At 38.4% G+C, this 17,951-nt stretch overlaps 1 protein-coding gene across 8 annotated transcripts in view; it reads right to left on the reverse strand.

The window, feature by feature from the left end:
* Positions 1-1,868: 1,868 nt before the first annotated feature.
* LOC136857920 (protein saal1) overlaps positions 1,869-17,951 on the reverse strand; it is a 127,143-nt gene continuing 111,060 nt past the window's right edge. For all 8 annotated transcript variants that reach the window (XM_067136997.2, XM_067136995.2, XM_067136996.2 and 5 more), the window contains 2 exons: positions 4,118-4,321; positions 1,869-2,090 (listed from right to left, as the gene is read on the reverse strand). In XM_067136997.2, coding sequence (XP_066993098.2) covers positions 1,903-2,090; positions 4,118-4,321 — 392 coding nt within the window. In that variant the 3' untranslated portion in view covers positions 1,869-1,902. The remainder of the gene's footprint in view (positions 2,091-4,117; positions 4,322-17,951) is intronic.

Raw genomic sequence — 17,951 nt, forward strand, 5'->3', positions numbered from 1 at the left:
GAGACATGCTAGACTGAAAGAATCGTATGCTATAATGGACTCTCGAGCTCAGCTCATTTGAAAATAATACCCATTTGCATTCACTGTCCTCTTCTTACAGGGAGGTTTAAATAATAGATGGATTTATTTGCAGTGTTAAAAAGGTAGTCATAACATAATTCTGAAGTAGCTAGTAAGTAGGTAGGCTATTAGGTTATACTATTTATTAGTTTAATGAATCTTAGTATTATAACTTAATTGACTTTTGACAATTAAACTCGACTCTAGCCTGCCCTATGACTATGAGTCATGCTCATGACCACTCAAAAGTACCTGTTTTATATTGGGAAGAACGGCTCAGTATTTTCTCAGTTCATATGTCACATCGTTGCACAAGACTTCAATCATATGTGGACAGACGCAATAACAGTATGTTGAATCAGAAAACCAGCGGGCTACTGTACATCTCGAGTAGCCTATACAAAATATGACGATTTAAAAAAATCCTCAGCTGATAGAAAAATACTTTTTAAAAAAGACTGAGCGAGTTGTCGTGCGGTTAATATCGCGTGGCTATGCGTTTGCATTCGGGGGGTGGTGGGTTCGAATCCCACCGTCGGCAGCCGTTAAGATGGTTTTTCCGTAGTTTCCCCATTTTCACACCAGGAAATGCTGGCTCTGTACCTTAATTCAGGCCATGGCTGCTACCTTCATAATCCTAACCTTTCCCACCCTGCGTTGCCGGAAACCTTCGATGTATTAGAGTAACTAGCATTTTTTCTAAGAAAGGAGTTCATAGTATGAAGACCAGATGGCAGCTGCGAGCACTGAATGCTGTTGCTGCTGTCTTACCAGCACATACTACACTGATGCAGTAGGAGCGGTGACCAATGAGCCGTGAATCGGATCACTGTATCGATTCAGTAACGTGAACGGAATCAAATGAATCGATTCAGTAAAATGAATCGAATGTCCCATCACTAAATGGTGGATCACTTGGCTCGTGGGACCATCTATGAACCATGCTGTGAGGATCTTAAAAGAAGATACAAAACACAAAAATGGGAAGTGGCTGGTCTTATAATAGACACCACAGAGACTATACCTGAGGAAGGCTATAGGAGACTCAGAGCTAAGACACTTGTTGTCAATCATCAGACTTCACCTGTATTCCACAACATCATCATCTTCATTTCCCATTTACAGCTTCCCGGGTCGGGTTGTTAATCAATGACCTCCATCGGTGCCTGTCTCTCCACCACTCTTCTCCTTTTTTAAAGTACATCTTCTGGTTTTCCTCCCCTCTTCTCTATGCACTCCCACAATGAATCTGTCCACCTCTTTTGGGGTCTTCCTTGTGGTTTGTTGTATTCCACAACATGACTGTGAAACTGCTTAAAATTTCAATAAAGGAAAGGACAGAAAATCCAACAGATAACCACAGCAGATATAACTATAACCAAAATAGCAATAGCACAAAAGAATTGTTATAAATATTGTTCTGTATGCATTGATTAAGAGGCCGATCAGTCAGATTCCCTAAGAGGGGCGGCTGTCTGTTGGATATTCTCTCTAAGCATAATCAAATAAAACAATAATTGGTGCCTTGAATAGCCTACTTATTTCTAAATGTATGTAGGCCTATTAGAGTCAGCAGATCCATTATTGCTTCACATTAACCTACCTAAATGATCACAAATTCACAGTGAAATAGAAATAGTATTAGGCTTATAAGTAATACGGGTACAGCTTTGAATTTATCCTTAACATTAAAAGAAAATCAAGGTATCCTGTATTTCACAATGAAAGGAATTATGGAACTAAATGAGTTTTCCTTCTCAATAAGAACAGTTCAATGATTGGCACCTAAGAAACACTAACAACAAAAGTTATTTTAGATAATTTTATTGCAGAATATACCACTTATGTAACTCTTGAATTCAATAATTTTGACAACTGTTTGTGGATGAAGTGTAATTTCTTAAAAGAATCATCAGTTTTCTTTTCTTCAAGCCACTTATGTACAGAAGTGAAGAATTCTTCTAGAGCATTCATAGATTCTTCTTCAAGATGCATACTTTCATTATCTTGCAACTTGACTGATTTGGATTCTGAAAAAGAAACATATAATATGTTTAAATGTAACTAACACATGACAAGTTATGCTTTTATTGGCCTGCTTAGATAATTACCTCATTTTGCCTCAGTATAATAAAGACTGATGAAAAGACACTAAGTAGGCCTATTGTATATAGAGACCAAGAATATACTACTCTTAGTTCCCAACATTTAACAGTACCCATAACTAAACAGCACCAAAGATAGTCTGATAGTCTGATAGTCAGAGGACTCAGTATTACTGTACTTCAGGCTACAAGATGCATTGGTGTACATACCAAGTGATGAAGGCACTTACAGTAAGATCAGCTGGACAGTTCCTAATTACAAAATTTGCACTAGAAGGTTCCAAGAAAGGTTGGCGAACGGGTTACATGCCATCATCTAACATGCAAGATTCAGGACCTAAACAAGGGAACTCACAGGTCCAACCTGAAGCTATTTCTCTAAGTGGAGGAAACATTAAATTAGTATTGTAAGTAGAGGCCCAAGTTTAAGGAATCGCCCGACCTTAAAATCAGATAACTGCTCTAATCTGACATTCTCTTTACAGCATCCACCTCCCCTAGCAGCATCCAATTACAATAATACCTAAACATTTTAGATCATTCTGATTTTAACCAAGCCTGTGGCTACGTGCTTTGTGTCACGCAGCTGTCAGCTTGCATTCAGAAGATAGTGCGTTTCAACCCCAGTGTTGGCAGCTGTGAAGATGGTTTTATGGGGTTTCCCAATTTCACGCCAAGCAAATCTGTATCTTAATTAAGGCCAGTCATTTCCTTCCCACTCCCAGCTCTTTCCTATCCCACTGTCGCTATAAGAACTATCTGTGTCGGTGCAATGTAAAGCAAACTGAAGAAAAAATGAATCAGATATTTTTCTTGTAAGTACTGTATGAGCTATCAACCATATTCTTGAAACGTAAGTTATTGCAAACCACAGTTCTCAGACTTAAATACAGTATAAGAACTCTGCCATGAAAAACTGTATGTATTGTTATTATATTTACTGAAAATTGTGATACAATTTAGGATGGAAAAGTAAGAAAGGGTTAACCCCACTTACACGACTGCCTCTCCATCATACTTCCCCTCCTTTTTCCTGTAAAGCTGAGGCATTTATGGCACTTCACCTTCCTCTCTTCTTCCACCATTCCTCTTCTATCATTTTGTCCCAGTCCAGGTTCATTCTTCTTCTTGCATTCCCTTTACTGAACACATCCACTCTGTTCTAGGTCTCTCTCTTGCTCTTTTTTCCCCTCAAACTTCATCTCCATCATCAGTTTTGGTATTTTCTCCTTCATTCTCCTTACATGTCCAAACTATCTTATCAATTCTCTCACTTAGGTTTTCCAATCCAACCTCCTTTCTCAAATCTTCATTTCTCAATCTGTCTTCTACATAAATATGGTACATTTCTGACCCACAGCACATACATTACGAAGAGCGAGAATGCCTTGACAATATTCACACAATATTGCACCTTAAATGACAGAACCTTACCGGCCAAAGTTCTAAGCTATTTCACATAGAAGGTTTTGTCTCGGCAGCGACAATGTCATCATCATCATCATCATCATCATCAATTTTCCGCTCCAGCAAGCCGGGTGCGAGTGTTTACAAGCCTCTTTCAGCTCGTATTTGTCTTGAAAGCGATCGCAATTACTCTCCAACTAACTTGCTAGACCTAACATTAGAGATTTTCTGTCGGTGTTATCTCCCTTAGCCTTTAACAGTCCCCTGCCACATCTGCAAGGCAGCAGACTCCTGTTGAATTTGTGTGTCATTTCCTACACAAAGGCTTCAACAAGCCCCCTAAGGGTGAACTATTCTGCCTTTAGCCATACCCATTACTAACAATAATTAAGTTATGTGGTATTATACAGACTATTTACATGGTTATAAATATTTACAATATGGACAGCAAATTTATCTTACATGCACTCTCTCTCTTTCTCATCGACATAAAACATACTCTATATGAGAGGAAAACTGAATTTACTATAAAGAATTCAACACACCTGATAATTCTTCCCAAAGTTTAATAGTAGAGAGCAATCCTGAAGTGAAATGACTCCATTCATGTGGTTCAGCAGCAAAGATGACATCAAGAATAGCAACAGCAGATGTAATGAAAGTAGCCAGTTCTTCATCCAATGCAAGTAGAGAATGGCAGTAATGAAGCATATTGAATAGGCAACTCAATACATCTGCTTTAAATAAGCCTGTAAAGTCAAGGATGCAATCAGGTTTACCATTCCACTTCCTCACTATTCTACACAGATGTGCAATTACAAACAATGAAAATACACCTGACATAATCACAAAGAAAGTTTATGGCAAGCCACAAAAACCATCACTTTAATGCAGAAAGAAAAGAAAACCTCCCATTTTAGAATAAAATTACACACATTACATAAAAGGTGCTTAAGAAAATACCAAAAACCATATGAAAGAAAATATTTCTGTCAAAGTGAATGAATGAATGAATGGTTTCGAATGATCCAACATACACTGAAACCCCCTGTAGTTATACTGCCACTATCTGCATTTGCATAAATTGTAGTAAAAGTAGATCTTGGGAATCTGGAGGTTAACACCACTGATTCACAGAGGGCATTATCAATAGTACCAGTAGTATCATTTGTAATAAAACGTCATCGCAATCCAAACAGATTATTAACAACAAGAAAACATATAACTGACAGGTACCATTCACAGGGCTTCAATGGCAATAAGAACAAAAATATTATCAATGAATTTGTCATTTTATAATGATTTTTGACACCTTTGGAATATATGGCCCCATCCTTTAGCCTCAATTAATACTGCTACAATTACTCCTCCTTCCACCAAGCTTATTGAGGAAGAACCAAACAGGTAACAGGGACTAGCTCCAGAGTTAAATCCATATACAAAATAGAATCCAAAAGTAGGGGGAATGTGTGCACCCAGTAAATCATGACCATGTACAGTACTGAAACAGTACCATCTTCGCCTCCATAATTAAGAATGGTTTTATCTGTGAATAGCAATGCATGCAAAGCTTGTTCATATATTGATAGATGCATTTCTGGTGTGAAGTAAGAAACACACATTTTCAAACCAAGCAAGATGGACACATGGTTAGGGACATGTAATTGAGAACTTGTATTTGGGAAATGATGGGTTTGAATCCAACAGTTAGCAGCCCTGAAGATGGTTTTTCACAGTTTCCCCATTTTTACACCATGCAAATGCTGGGACTGTACCTCAATGCCATGGCGCTACCTTCCCAATCCTAGACCTTTCCCATCCTTGAGTCATTGAAAACCATCGATGACTGTGGGCAAAGTTAAACCATAGCAAAAAAATAATTTTAAAAAAATTTCAAGGGCTATTTGCAAATGCTGAATTTTGTCAGTATTTGGGAAAAATGCCTTTAGAGACTTTTACAATGCTATAGCAGCATATGGTACTTCTATAATGGCTAGATTAAGTGTTTAAGTGACATTACACATGCTATGGTCAACCTGTGATTGCACAAAAGAATGAAGTCACCAAAACAGTATTATTATTGTTGTTATTACCGGTATACAAAATCAGTTTTACGTTGCACTGACACTGATAGGTCTTATGGTGACGATGGGACAGGAATAGTGTAAAAATGGGAAAGCATGGAAAACCACATTCAGGGCTGCCGAGAGTGGGGTTCAAACTCCTACGGGCCAACCCCCTAAGAGACACCAATAATTCCTCGTGATTAAGGGATATTATACTGTACTTTGTAATGTATTATGTAAGACAGACAAAAAGGATGAGGCATTGTTGCCCGTGAGTTATTAAAATAACTACATAACATTTTATTTTTCATAAATATATTCGTAGGGAGGAAGCACAATGGCAGGAACAGCCATTGCTTCATTGCCTTCCTTCATTTTCCTTCTGTGTTGCTCTGGTACAAGCCTCGTGAAGTCTCTCATTCTGCGAACCGCTGGCAGCTCACTTCTGTACTGAAGTCATCTACAGTACTTATTTGTTGCGTGTGCATTTTTGGCTTTAAATCAGTGCATACTTGTCTTATGTCGAGTGAGGGTTGCTTGTATACTGCATAGTATTTGTGTGTTCTATTATTTTTGTACTGTACAGAAGTTGATATCGAAACAGACTTTCAACCTATTAGGTCGTGTTGTGTACATTTAGTACGTGTTGAAAAGATGTTAAGTACAGAACAAAAATGGCCAACCAGACACCAGTGGGATCCGAACCCACAGTGTGATGGTAGTAGTACCAGACCTGTAGCTCAGATCCTTCCCAACAGAACAAAGATGGCCTAGGCCACCATAGCTCAATTGGTAGAGCAATCGACGCGAAATTGGGAGGTTGTGGGTTCGGATCCCACTGGTGTCTGGTTGGCCATTTTTGTTCTGTACTTAACATCTCTTCAACACGTACTAAATGTATGTAACACGACCTAATAGGTTGAAAGTCGGTTTCGGTTACAATGTGGTCGTGAATATTCAATATTCATTGTACAGAAGTTGTTACTGAAGATTTTGGTGTTGTGGTGTGCAGCGATACGTCATGGCATAACTTTTACTGATAAAAAAAATTTGCCATGTGTTTTATTTGTGCTTGGTTTTGTTATTTAGCTGTTCTTTCTTAAGCGCATTTTAATTTTACCACTTTTTTTATGACAGCACTTAATTTTTACTATTGTTTTCGTGAGCGATACGACAGCACAGTAGTACCCCGCCCTGCCTGGGGAATTTTTTTAAATGCATCCCTTACCCCTCAAGCCCATAAAAAAATATTTTTCTATTTTCTTCCCCAATTTGCCTTATACTTCAAAGCTAAGGTTATTAATGTGCTGTAGTGTAACTCAGATTCCGTACAAACCAAAAAAGCCCCTGTAAACCTCCTGTTGCTTTTAGTTCATAAAAGCAATTTGCAACTTAGTTATTCCCACTTTTTATCTTGAACTTTGCTGAATTTCACAAATTTATGTGCTGCCGTTTTCCCGTGGTAGTGTTGAGCAGAGCCGTTCGATGTGGCAACCCTCTTGTCATAAGAGAAATACTGATTTCATAACATGGAAGAACTACAGAAGGTTTCTATTATTTATTTTATTCAGCATATGGCTTTTAGTGCCAAGAGTGTCCAAAGATATGTTTGGCTTGCCAGATACAGGTCTTTCTACTTGATGCCCATGGACAACATGCATGTCTGGATGAGAGATAATGAGGTAGGGAGAGGGTGAAACTCAGTATCGGTATATATATGTAATCTACTTCCGTTGCACCAAGAGGTCTGCTCACAGTTCAACGCCTCCATCTGATGGACAAAACACTATCAACAGCATGATATGCCCTCACTCCATATGAAAACTGTGAAGACGTCTGAAATCAAATCCAGGCTTTTGGCACATAATCTAGTGATCATAAATTGTATACCACTAGCTCTCCTACCCTGCTGGTCAACATTCTGATGGTGAATTCACTCCTCCTTTCAATGGGATTCAAAACTCAAACCAGCTAACGACAGTGTCAGACCATGGGCATCGATTAGAAAGACCTGCACCGGACCTCTCTGGAGGCCACATGACATCAAACCATATCTTATCAACTTCCCAGACTTCATTATCAGAAAAGACAACAACCAGAAATGTAAATTCAACAGTATATCATTGCACCTGAAAGACAGTTGTGTGACAATGTCGGCGGAGAAATACTGATCATTAAGAACGAATATTTTATGACAGAACTCGTACATTATTGAACCTGAGCCAGAGATCTAAACTAAAGTATTTCACATAGTGGTTTTTCTAGGTGCAATGATGATTTACAGAAAGCCCACTCGCAAACAATTATAACCTGCTTTCTTCTTCTCCTTCTTCTAGATCCTAATGGGTGGGTAAGAGATAGGGATCTCACTCTGATGGCCTTCACTTAAACTGCAGTGGTTAGGAAATTTGTTTAGATGGGTTATAGGGAGGTATATTCAGGGAAACTGGGTGGTCTAGGGAGTGGTGATAAGGGTATACGGAATTGGAAGTCAACTAGGGATGATATAAAAATGTTAGTGCTGAACCGTGAAGTATTGTAAAGAAGTCTGGCCCCACGGTGTAGGGGGCAATGCGTCCATCTGTCACCCGGCGGCCCTGGGTTTGATTCCTGGCCGGGTCAGGGGTTTTTAATTGTAAATGGTTAACATCCCTGGCCTGGGGACTGGGTGTTTGTGTCGTCCTTAACGTTTCTTTCCTCAGATTCAACACTCTACACTTCCGCAAATCCAATTACACGCAGGTTCATATCATATGGTGCAAGTAGGGGCGAAAGATAGGTCGATGCCCAGAACAAATAGCATTTTTTTTTTTTAATGTAAAGAAATGAATAGAATTAAGTAATTTATTAGATATATACTTACCATATATTGTAACAGGAGTTGAATCATGGCTGAGAAATGATATAACGGATACAGGAATATTCTCAAGGAACTGGACTGTGTATCATAGAGATGGGATAGGAATGGTAGGAAGGGGAGTATTCATTTTGGTGAAAGAAGAATTTGTAAGCTACGAAAAAGTTAAAGATGACAAACATGATATTCTAGGTGAAAAGCTCATCTCTAAAGATAATAGGCAATGTGATGTCTTTGGAGTGTACAGACCAGGAAAGGGTAGCGCTGAGGATGCTTCAGAATTATTTGATAAGATAATCAGCTATGTGGGAAACAATATGGAAAGGAACGTGATTGTAACGGGTGATCTCAATTTACCGAATATCAATTGGGAAAGTAATGCGAACGACAAGAAGCATGACCAACAAATGGCAAGTAAGTTAATATGGGAAGGGCAGCTGATTCAGAAAGTGATAGAACCAACTAGAAGGAAGAATATTCTGGATGTGGTGCTGGTAAAACCAGATGAGCTCTATAGAGAAACCAAAGTAAAAGATGGTATTAGTGATTACAAAACTGTTTTTGTCGTAGTTAAAAATTAATGTAATAGAAAGGAAGGTATTAAAATTTAGGACTATTAGGCAGTACCATATGGCTGATAAAACAGACATGAAGGAGTTTTTAAAATGTAACTATATATGCAAGCAAATGCGGTAAATTACTTTAATATAAAATATTATGTTTCAGATGGTCGTACCTGTGCGGGTTGAGTCAGCATACCTGGCAGATATAAAATTGCAGAGCAAACAAGAGAAGATAATGAGCAGGGGAAGATAAATGGTACAAGGCCCAGAGCTGTGTCTGGTCAACTGACACATGGACTTGGATCACACACAGCCATCGGCAAAGAAGAGATTGCTCCAGATAGAATGGTTTGGAGCGCATCAAACTACAAGGCTTGCCAGGACATCAAGGGCAACCTGAGGGCCACTGGACATGCAAAATGTAAAACTGAAAAGGATTCTACTGCTAGCGTTTGGCATATTTTATCGATAAGTGGATGTTGCATTATATCAAATGATTTACTTAAGTAAATGCTCATGAAATTCTAAAGACTCTGAATGGTTATTTTCTTTGGAAGAATAGACACCTTCATTGCACTGTTGTACACTCGTGGAACTTATGCAGTTAGCATGAATATTCAGCGAAGGGGGGAGAATGGGGTCGACCAATTTTCTCCAAAACTATGACATGAAACAGTTTCTTGGAGGTCATGAGATTCCTCTGCTTTGACGAGACGTCTACACATTTAAAGTGACTGAAAAGGGACAAATTTGCACTGGCATCCATTATATGGCAGAAGTTCATAGCTAAGTGCATTATTCATTACAAACCAGCAAAACGTATTGCTGTGGAAAACTGCTCTTTCCATCCACAGCTTGATGTCTATTCATGTAGTACATGGCCAATAGGCCAGACAAGTTTGACATGAAATACTGGCTGGCTGCTTCCCTCCCTACCTGTTTAACTTCGCACTAACACATCAAAGTTTCCGGCAACAGAAGGATGAAAAAGGGCCAAGATTAGGAAGGTAGTGAGTGGCCATGACCTTAATTAAAGTCCAGCCCCAGAATTTGCCTGGTGTGAAAATGGGAAACCACAGAAAACCATCTTCAGGACTGCCAATGGTAGGTTTCGAACCCACTATCCCCCGAATGCAAGCTCACAGCTGTGTGACCCTAACCGCACAGCCAACACACTCTGTGGGTGGCTGTTGAAGTGAAAGTTACGAGGCATGTTTATTAAGTAAGTACCGTTTTGAAATAAATGAAAAACAGAGATTTAATAATGAAGCACTTGTTATATCGTACGACGAGCTTTTGCATACCATCCTCATAGAAGCTGGCCGCCTGATTTGTCAGCCACTGCAACATGGCCATCTTGACACCATCATCGTCGTCGTCGTGGTGTTTGCCGGCCATGTGTTTCTTCAAATGCAGGAACAAGTGTTAATCACTGGGCGCAAGATCGGGACTGTATGGCGGGTGATCGTGCTGTTCCCAGCAAAATGATGTGACGAGGTCTTGAGGAAAGACGTCAGATAACGACATAATCGTAAAGCGACTGTTTTCTCTCACTGCTCAGTCAACTGCCTGCACCAAATCTTTGCTAATGACTGGGTCGCCCACTCCGTTCTTCATCATGCACATCTTTGCGGCCACCTTTAAATGCTCAAACCCATTTCCTAACCATTCCATCGCTCATAATGTTTGGTCCATGAACTGCACAGATCTCATGACGAATATTGACAGCTTTCAAACCTTTTGCACTCACAAAATGAATAACAGATCAGACTTCACAGTCGGCGGCACTCTTGATCGGCGAGGCCATTTCAAATGCTTGCCAATAAACGTACACAAGGGTGACTACTGTCGTAATGGCGCCTCAGCCTTGCCAATAGATGCAGGTATACAGCACGCATGCATGGAATGCCGACCACAGCGCTGCATCGGCGGAATATCAACGGTACTTATTTAAAAAAAATACTATGTAAATACATTGTGAATGTTTCTTCCGATCTTTGAAAAAGATGAAACACAACAATCGAATCGGACTCACAGTGAACATGTAGTTATGCACCCTGCAGAGCCATTCCTCAATCATGGAAGTAATTTTAGCTGTGACAACATTTGTATCTCACTAAAACTAGCCAAAATGTTGATAGTAGCCTTCTAACGTCAATATTGCAAATACTTTCACTAATTGTAAACTCCTCACTCATTGCAATATCTTTATAACCAACATTGTACTAGTCTTTTACTATATGTTAATTTTCGTTCAAGTCTCTTCAAGGCTTTTTATAAATTAGTTTTAATTTTATTTATATGTAAATCAGGCGCCTGATTTTACTTCAAGGTTAAGGCAATGGCTGATGATGCCTATATACAAGGTGAAACAAGTACCATTTTAATTAACATGTTCCAGGATACTGCAATGAACACATCATCCTTCTAAAAGCAAACCCAAATAAATTTTAATTTCTATTCATGTTACTACGGTTGGAAGTTGCCGACTTCAGTTATACCAAATACTGAATAAGAAAACAAGTATCGTAGGAGCACTGAGTAGAAGTAGAAGAGAAATTCCTCACCTTACAGTAAAGTAACATACAAGCATGAGGACATAGAAATTGTGACCTAACGAAGTAAAATTGTATATTAAAACTATTATATGAATTCAAATACACTATATTGTTTTTCTTGTATGATGTACTGAAAGTGTTTATGACATCAATACCCTAAAATGAAACCATCTAGAATATAACTCTCAAAATGACCGCTTTGGTAAATCTAGGTACACGGAATGTTCGATAAACCAAATGATTGCAAGTAATGAAAATCATTTTGGAGCCAAATTACAAATAGACAAATTGGAATGTTTTACCTCATCAATTTTAACAATTATAAATAAGTGTACAGTAATTATAAATTGTGTTTTATTTTGCCAACATTTGTATATACTACGTAGAACTACCATCGAACTCAATATCATATAGACTTTGATTACTTTCATTTTTATACTGTGCATATGATGGCCTCATTTTAATATTAAGAAACCAATAGCGTATTTTACTATATGTAACTAGTCTATTGTTATTTTGTTTAGGATAGGACTTTGTACGTGTATTTTAATGTATTCTTTCTTACATATTTTCATAATTTCCAACCAGACGTTTGGTTTAATTTTGAGGTGCTTTGATATGACTGATGATGCCCCACATGGAGGGCGAAACATGTCTCCATTTTAACAATGTTTAACTAAAAATGTTAACATCCTGTAATGTATTGAATAGGTTGGAGTCCAATAAATTTCTCTTATATTATTATTAAACCAAATGATAACGGAATTCAAACCAAAAATAACATCCAGCTTACAGGTAAGTATAAATTACAAGGAGCCTGTTTCATAAAACTCTAGTAAAATTATTATTTATTTTCCTTTGTACATGTACAATTAAGGGTAGTAGATGGAGAAAGGGCAAGCCCCACATACACGAAAGTGCCTCCAACCCCACATGTATGTGTACATAAATTCTATTGAATATTTACATATATGTGGACAATTTTAAATTTACATTTTTACACTCCAAACACTGTACTCTTAGAATAATAATAATTATTATTATTATCTTGATTAAATTCTATACATATTAGAGTAAGAAACCCAGCCATTTATACTCTTACTCATACCCCTGTATACACTCATTCACAACCACTCCCACAGGCGCACGCATAAACATTCGCCCATATTCAACTGTAATTGCACTCATCTTTCTCATAATTCTAATTTATACAAGTTATATACATCACATATGGGTTTCTATTTACATATATATTTTCTTTACTGTGCAGAGGAAGTGAGGAAGAGGAAGCAGTTTTACCTCAGATGGTAGGAGATTCCAGATACGAGCAGACCTTGCCTAATAGCCATTTAAATATGAGGTTGTTCTAGCGAACGGAGGGATAAGAGAAACTCCTTGGCCTCTCTTAACAGAGCAGTGATTAAGCTGCAGGTGGTGGAAAGGGGAGAGGTGTGTTGTCTGTCAAGGATTTCTTAAGGAAGACTATGTCTATTTGTGTACATAACGAGTTCACTGGTGGCAATGACCTGGCTGTGTTTGTTAATTAAACGTTCTGCTCGTCACTGGACACCCTCTAGTTTCCTCGTATTTTCTGTTGTCGTTGGGTGCCAGGAAGGAAGGCCGTATAGTAGTATGGGCCACACTAGGGAAATATAAGCTGTTCGTAGGGCTTTGCTTCTTCCTCCCGACAGACATCTACAGACAAAACCTAGCGCTCTACATGCCTTGCACCTCACTTCCTCCACATGCTCATTGCATTTTAGATTGTCGGTAATGTGAATACCGAACAGTTTGATGGAGTTAGAAGTCTGTAGTTGGATTCCACAAAGAGAAGGTTGGTTTTGGAGTGGTTGTCTAGTTCTGCTTAGTCTTACATATTTACACTTCTTAATATTTATATACTCTTTTTTTTTTTTTTTTTTTTTTTTTTTTTTTTTTACCTCACACCACAGAGCTATACTATCCAAATCCAATTGGAATGGTACAATATCATCATTGTTTTTCATGGCTCTGTAAATGACTGTCATCGGCATACTGTGCCATGGTCGAATTTACACAATCTGGCAAGTCGAGAGTGACATGGAGATGTCATTTTCTTACTTCTCCTCCTCTCAACGTTTTTGATGTGGCCTAAATGGCGTGGATATTGTGTCAAATTAACTCTACCTTTGTGGTATTTTCTTCTATTCTGTTTCTTCGTTCTTCGAGTTTGGATTTTTCACTATTACTGTGTTAGCGCCCTAGTCTGGATGATGAACTTAAGAATAGAAAGCTCCCTGTACGTACTGACACCTGTACAGTGTGCTCGAACTACGATGCTCCGCCCCTTGACCAATTAGAGCTCGTCCTTAGGAAGAAAGTTAATTGCCGATTCTTGTGGGAGGCGAGAGCATGATTATTGAGAAGGAAGTGGACGGAGATGCACCCACGCTCGTCGTCTCTCTGGTGTGAACGAGTTTCGCAAGCCAACATTGATATAACTTGAAGAATATTGTGAGAGGGCTTCTCCCTTTGCCCTCACTATGTTTTTGATTTTTCTACCAACACGGGACCTGCTCTAGTTTGTATGCTTAAAAATAATTGTTTGCTCGGCTTCTTCATCCAGAAAGTAAGTGTTTTAAAAAATGGTGTGTTGGAGTCATCTCTATTCAGTGAAGATTTTTGGCAATTCTAAGAATCTTATTCTCTTCAGCTTTGATCAATTTAAGTATCTGTTTAGTGCTGATTGAGGACTCTAAATTTCTGACAAAGCGAGATCTCGGCTCTTTAAAAAAAAAAAAAAATTAAAACATTATCATCATCATCATCATCATCTTATATTGTAACTTTTCGTGTTGTTGTTAAAAAAAAATTTAAGATGTATCGGGGTGAAGTTTGAATACCTTATGCTTATGTGAAAAATCTTTGGTACACCTTGTAATGTCTAAATTTGCTACCCTATCAAAACACCCCAAGTGTGTCAGTTTTAAAACCATTTGATTTCTAACCAAGTGGGCAGTAATTTATTTTATCTTTCTCGGTCTGGTTTTAAAATATTTTGCTTGTTTTTCTGGGTTTCTTGGTATTATTTTTCTTTTCCCTTGTTTGTACGGGCTTCGGTTGCCGTGGTTACCTTTTGCCATGCTTAATACATAGCGTTTGTGTTACTATGCCAACGTTTCGTTTTCGATGATTGTTGACCTGAAAAATGGAGACCTTTTCCCTGATTGTGGACGCTGTTGGTTGATTTGCCAGCTACTACCGTCTTGATGTGATGATATTTAATTCTGTTTGATTTTCCTTACCTTTTGTGACCTTGTGCTCACGTTGGGGTAAATTTTATTTTAAATATCCGGTTATTTTTCTTTTTCTTCCGGGTATAAAGTGTCGTTGTGTTTATTTTATCTCCACTGCCATTTATTTTATCCCTTGGTGAGAACTTTGTGGTTCAGAAGGGCTTTTAAATAAGTTCATTGTGAACTGATATTAGTTTTAATCTCATCATTTTCACTGGTATGTTGAGGCCTAACTTGTTTATGAAATCATTTCTTTTATTTTCCGGTGGTCGAGCACAATAGATTTTAAATTATGTTTTACTTGGTATGTTAATTCAAGTTAATCTTTACTTTATTAATTTTTTCTGCGTTGATAGTTTTTCTTCTTAACATTTTAAAAGGTTTAATTTCCTAAATAAATTCTTTTGATTTAAATTCTCTAAGCATGGGTTGTTCTTCCTTTAATTAATTGGTACCAGGTATGAATTTCCTTCTACAGGTTCTTGGTGACTCTCTTTCGTCTTTTAAGGTAAGTTTCCTGTTATTGTTTTACGATGTTTAGTGTGAGTCTGGTTTCGTTTCCTGTTTGCGTTATTTAACTAACTTTTGTGTGCCAGCTAGTTGTTTCTTAATGTTGCTGCCCCTTATCGTAGTTTTTTCGGGTTGATCTACGTAACGGGACAGAGAGCATAAATCACACTGCCCTGAGTTACTCCAGAAGTAATTGTGGTTTAGTCTGATTTGGCTCCTCCGTACACAACACATGCATTCAACCCACCAAAAATGACCTCAGCCATGCCAGCAGTTTACCCTGAATGCTGTAGTTGTTAAGTTTTAACAGAAGTCTTTGATGTGACACCTGGTCAAAAGCTTTGCTTCAGTCCAGAATCACACAGTCTATTAGTGAGACATCCATCTGCTTCAAAGAGAACTGCCAGTCATCAATAACTTTTGTTAAAAGTGTTGTGCAGGATTTTCCTGGAATAAAGCTGTGCTGATTTAAGTTCAACAGGTTTCTCCCCCTGAGAAAATCCAACATACATTTAACAACTAGATGTTCCATTCATTTACACAACTCGGATGTTATCGAAACTGGGTGATAATCATCTACGTTTTCCTTATCTCCATCTTTGAAAACTGGGACTACGTTGGCTTCTTTCCATTCCACAGGCACAGACCCAGTATTGATGGTTATGAATTTCATGTTTTTGGTCCGTATTGAACAATATATAAGTAATAATAATAATAACTTAAATGTTTCCACCTTTTCAATACAATATATTCACAAGATTACAAAATTATACGGTACTAGTTTCGACCCATCTAGGGGTCATCATCAGCCGTATTGGAGCAAAGATTTCGCCACAAATGATCTTTGCTCCAATACGGCTGATGATGACCCCTAGATGGGTCGAAACTAGTACCGTATAATTTTGTAATCTTGTGAATATATTGTATTGAAAAGGTGGAAACATTTAAGTTATTATTATTATTACAGACCCAGTATTCGCGGAATAGTTAAAGAGAGCGCAAAGAGGCAGGGCGGCCGCACAGTTCTTGAAAATTCTTGCTGGCACTCGGTCTGGCCCGGTTGCGCCATGTGGTCTTGTTTTCAGAAGGCACTCCTTGACTTCATCTGTTGAGAAATGCAGGTTGGTTAGAAGGAAGAGAGGGGTAGACATTGTCCTTTCATAGAGCATGTTCTCTTCCTCAGTAGTGGCAGAGAAGTTATTTTAAAATTTCCTGTTGAAGATGTCTGCAATTTCTTGTGGTGTGGAGACTGCCGTATCATTATGTGTAAATACAAATGGAGCTCTGCTGCAACCTTTACTGGTAAGAAAAGCCCACAGTTCCTTGGAGTTGGTGTTGAGACTGTAAATATAAGAATCATAGGAATCTCTGATAGATTGTTTAGCCTTGCTCCTAGCCAGCCTGTATTTCTCCCACCCACAATCGGTTGGGTTTCTTTTCAATTTCTGGTACAGACAGTCCCTTCTTCGAATCTCTCGTACTATCTCCTTGGTAATCCATGGGGATTTCCATTTGCTGGTTATATTTACTATTGGTGTGGTTTCTTCTACGTATTGGAAGAAAATTTTCTTCCAGTCTTGCCATATCTTGTTTATGTCTGTATTACCAGTGAAATCTGAGGTGAGAATAGGGAGACGGTTTGATAGTAAAGTAGATAGATCGTTCCAGTTTGTTCGGGAAAAATTATAAGCTGTTCTGGTATGGAGTTTGGGGGATGGTTTTATATGGGTCAGTGTTGTGAAAATTGCTTGATGGTCACAGAATCCAGGAAATGTAATAAGAGATTGGACGGACTATGGTAAGTTACTTAGGAAAAGATCAAGGGTTGAGCATGTTGTTTCCATAATACGCGTGGCTTCGAACATTAATTGATGAAGAAATAAATCATAGAAAGCGGAAAGGAATCTACTGGTGAGGGGGTTATTTGGAACAGGTGCAGCATTTCTGGACCACGTAATTTCTAGGTTGAAATCACAGAGAATATAAATGGCATCGTAATTTTCTTGCACATGCTCCAGACAGAGGATTAGTTCGTTCATTTCTGGGGAAGACTTAGGGGCGCAATAAATTGATCCAATAAGGAATTTGTGTTTGTTGCATGTCAATTCCACACACAGTGCTTCGGCTGTAGTCTCCAGGTGATGAACTCGAGTTGGATGACATTCTGGCTTGGCTCTAATTAGAACTCTCCCTGCAGAGTTGTGGGATAGGTCCTTACCGAATAATATCAGCGAGTCAGGAAACACTTCTGAGTCATGAATTTTGCTGGACAACCACATCTCACTGACACATACGATGGTCGGGTCAAGGCTTTCAAGCGACCCATGGATATTTTGTAACTGTTTAGGCCACATAATACTGCATGCATTGAAGGCAAAGAGTGATAGATTTTTATTTACATACTTACAATTAGAATTATTTACTAAGTCACTGGGCGTATCACTGGTAACTGTAAAGAACGAGTCTGATAACGGCTGCATTTCACACGGCCAGCATAACCTTGTTCGGGAATTGTTCTTTATTTTTCTGAAATCAGACACTGAGAGTTTT

This window comes from Anabrus simplex, chromosome 1 (assembly GCF_040414725.1).
Source record: "Anabrus simplex isolate iqAnaSimp1 chromosome 1, ASM4041472v1, whole genome shotgun sequence".
In the NCBI taxonomy this organism is placed as follows: Eukaryota; Metazoa; Arthropoda; class Insecta; order Orthoptera; family Tettigoniidae; genus Anabrus; species Anabrus simplex.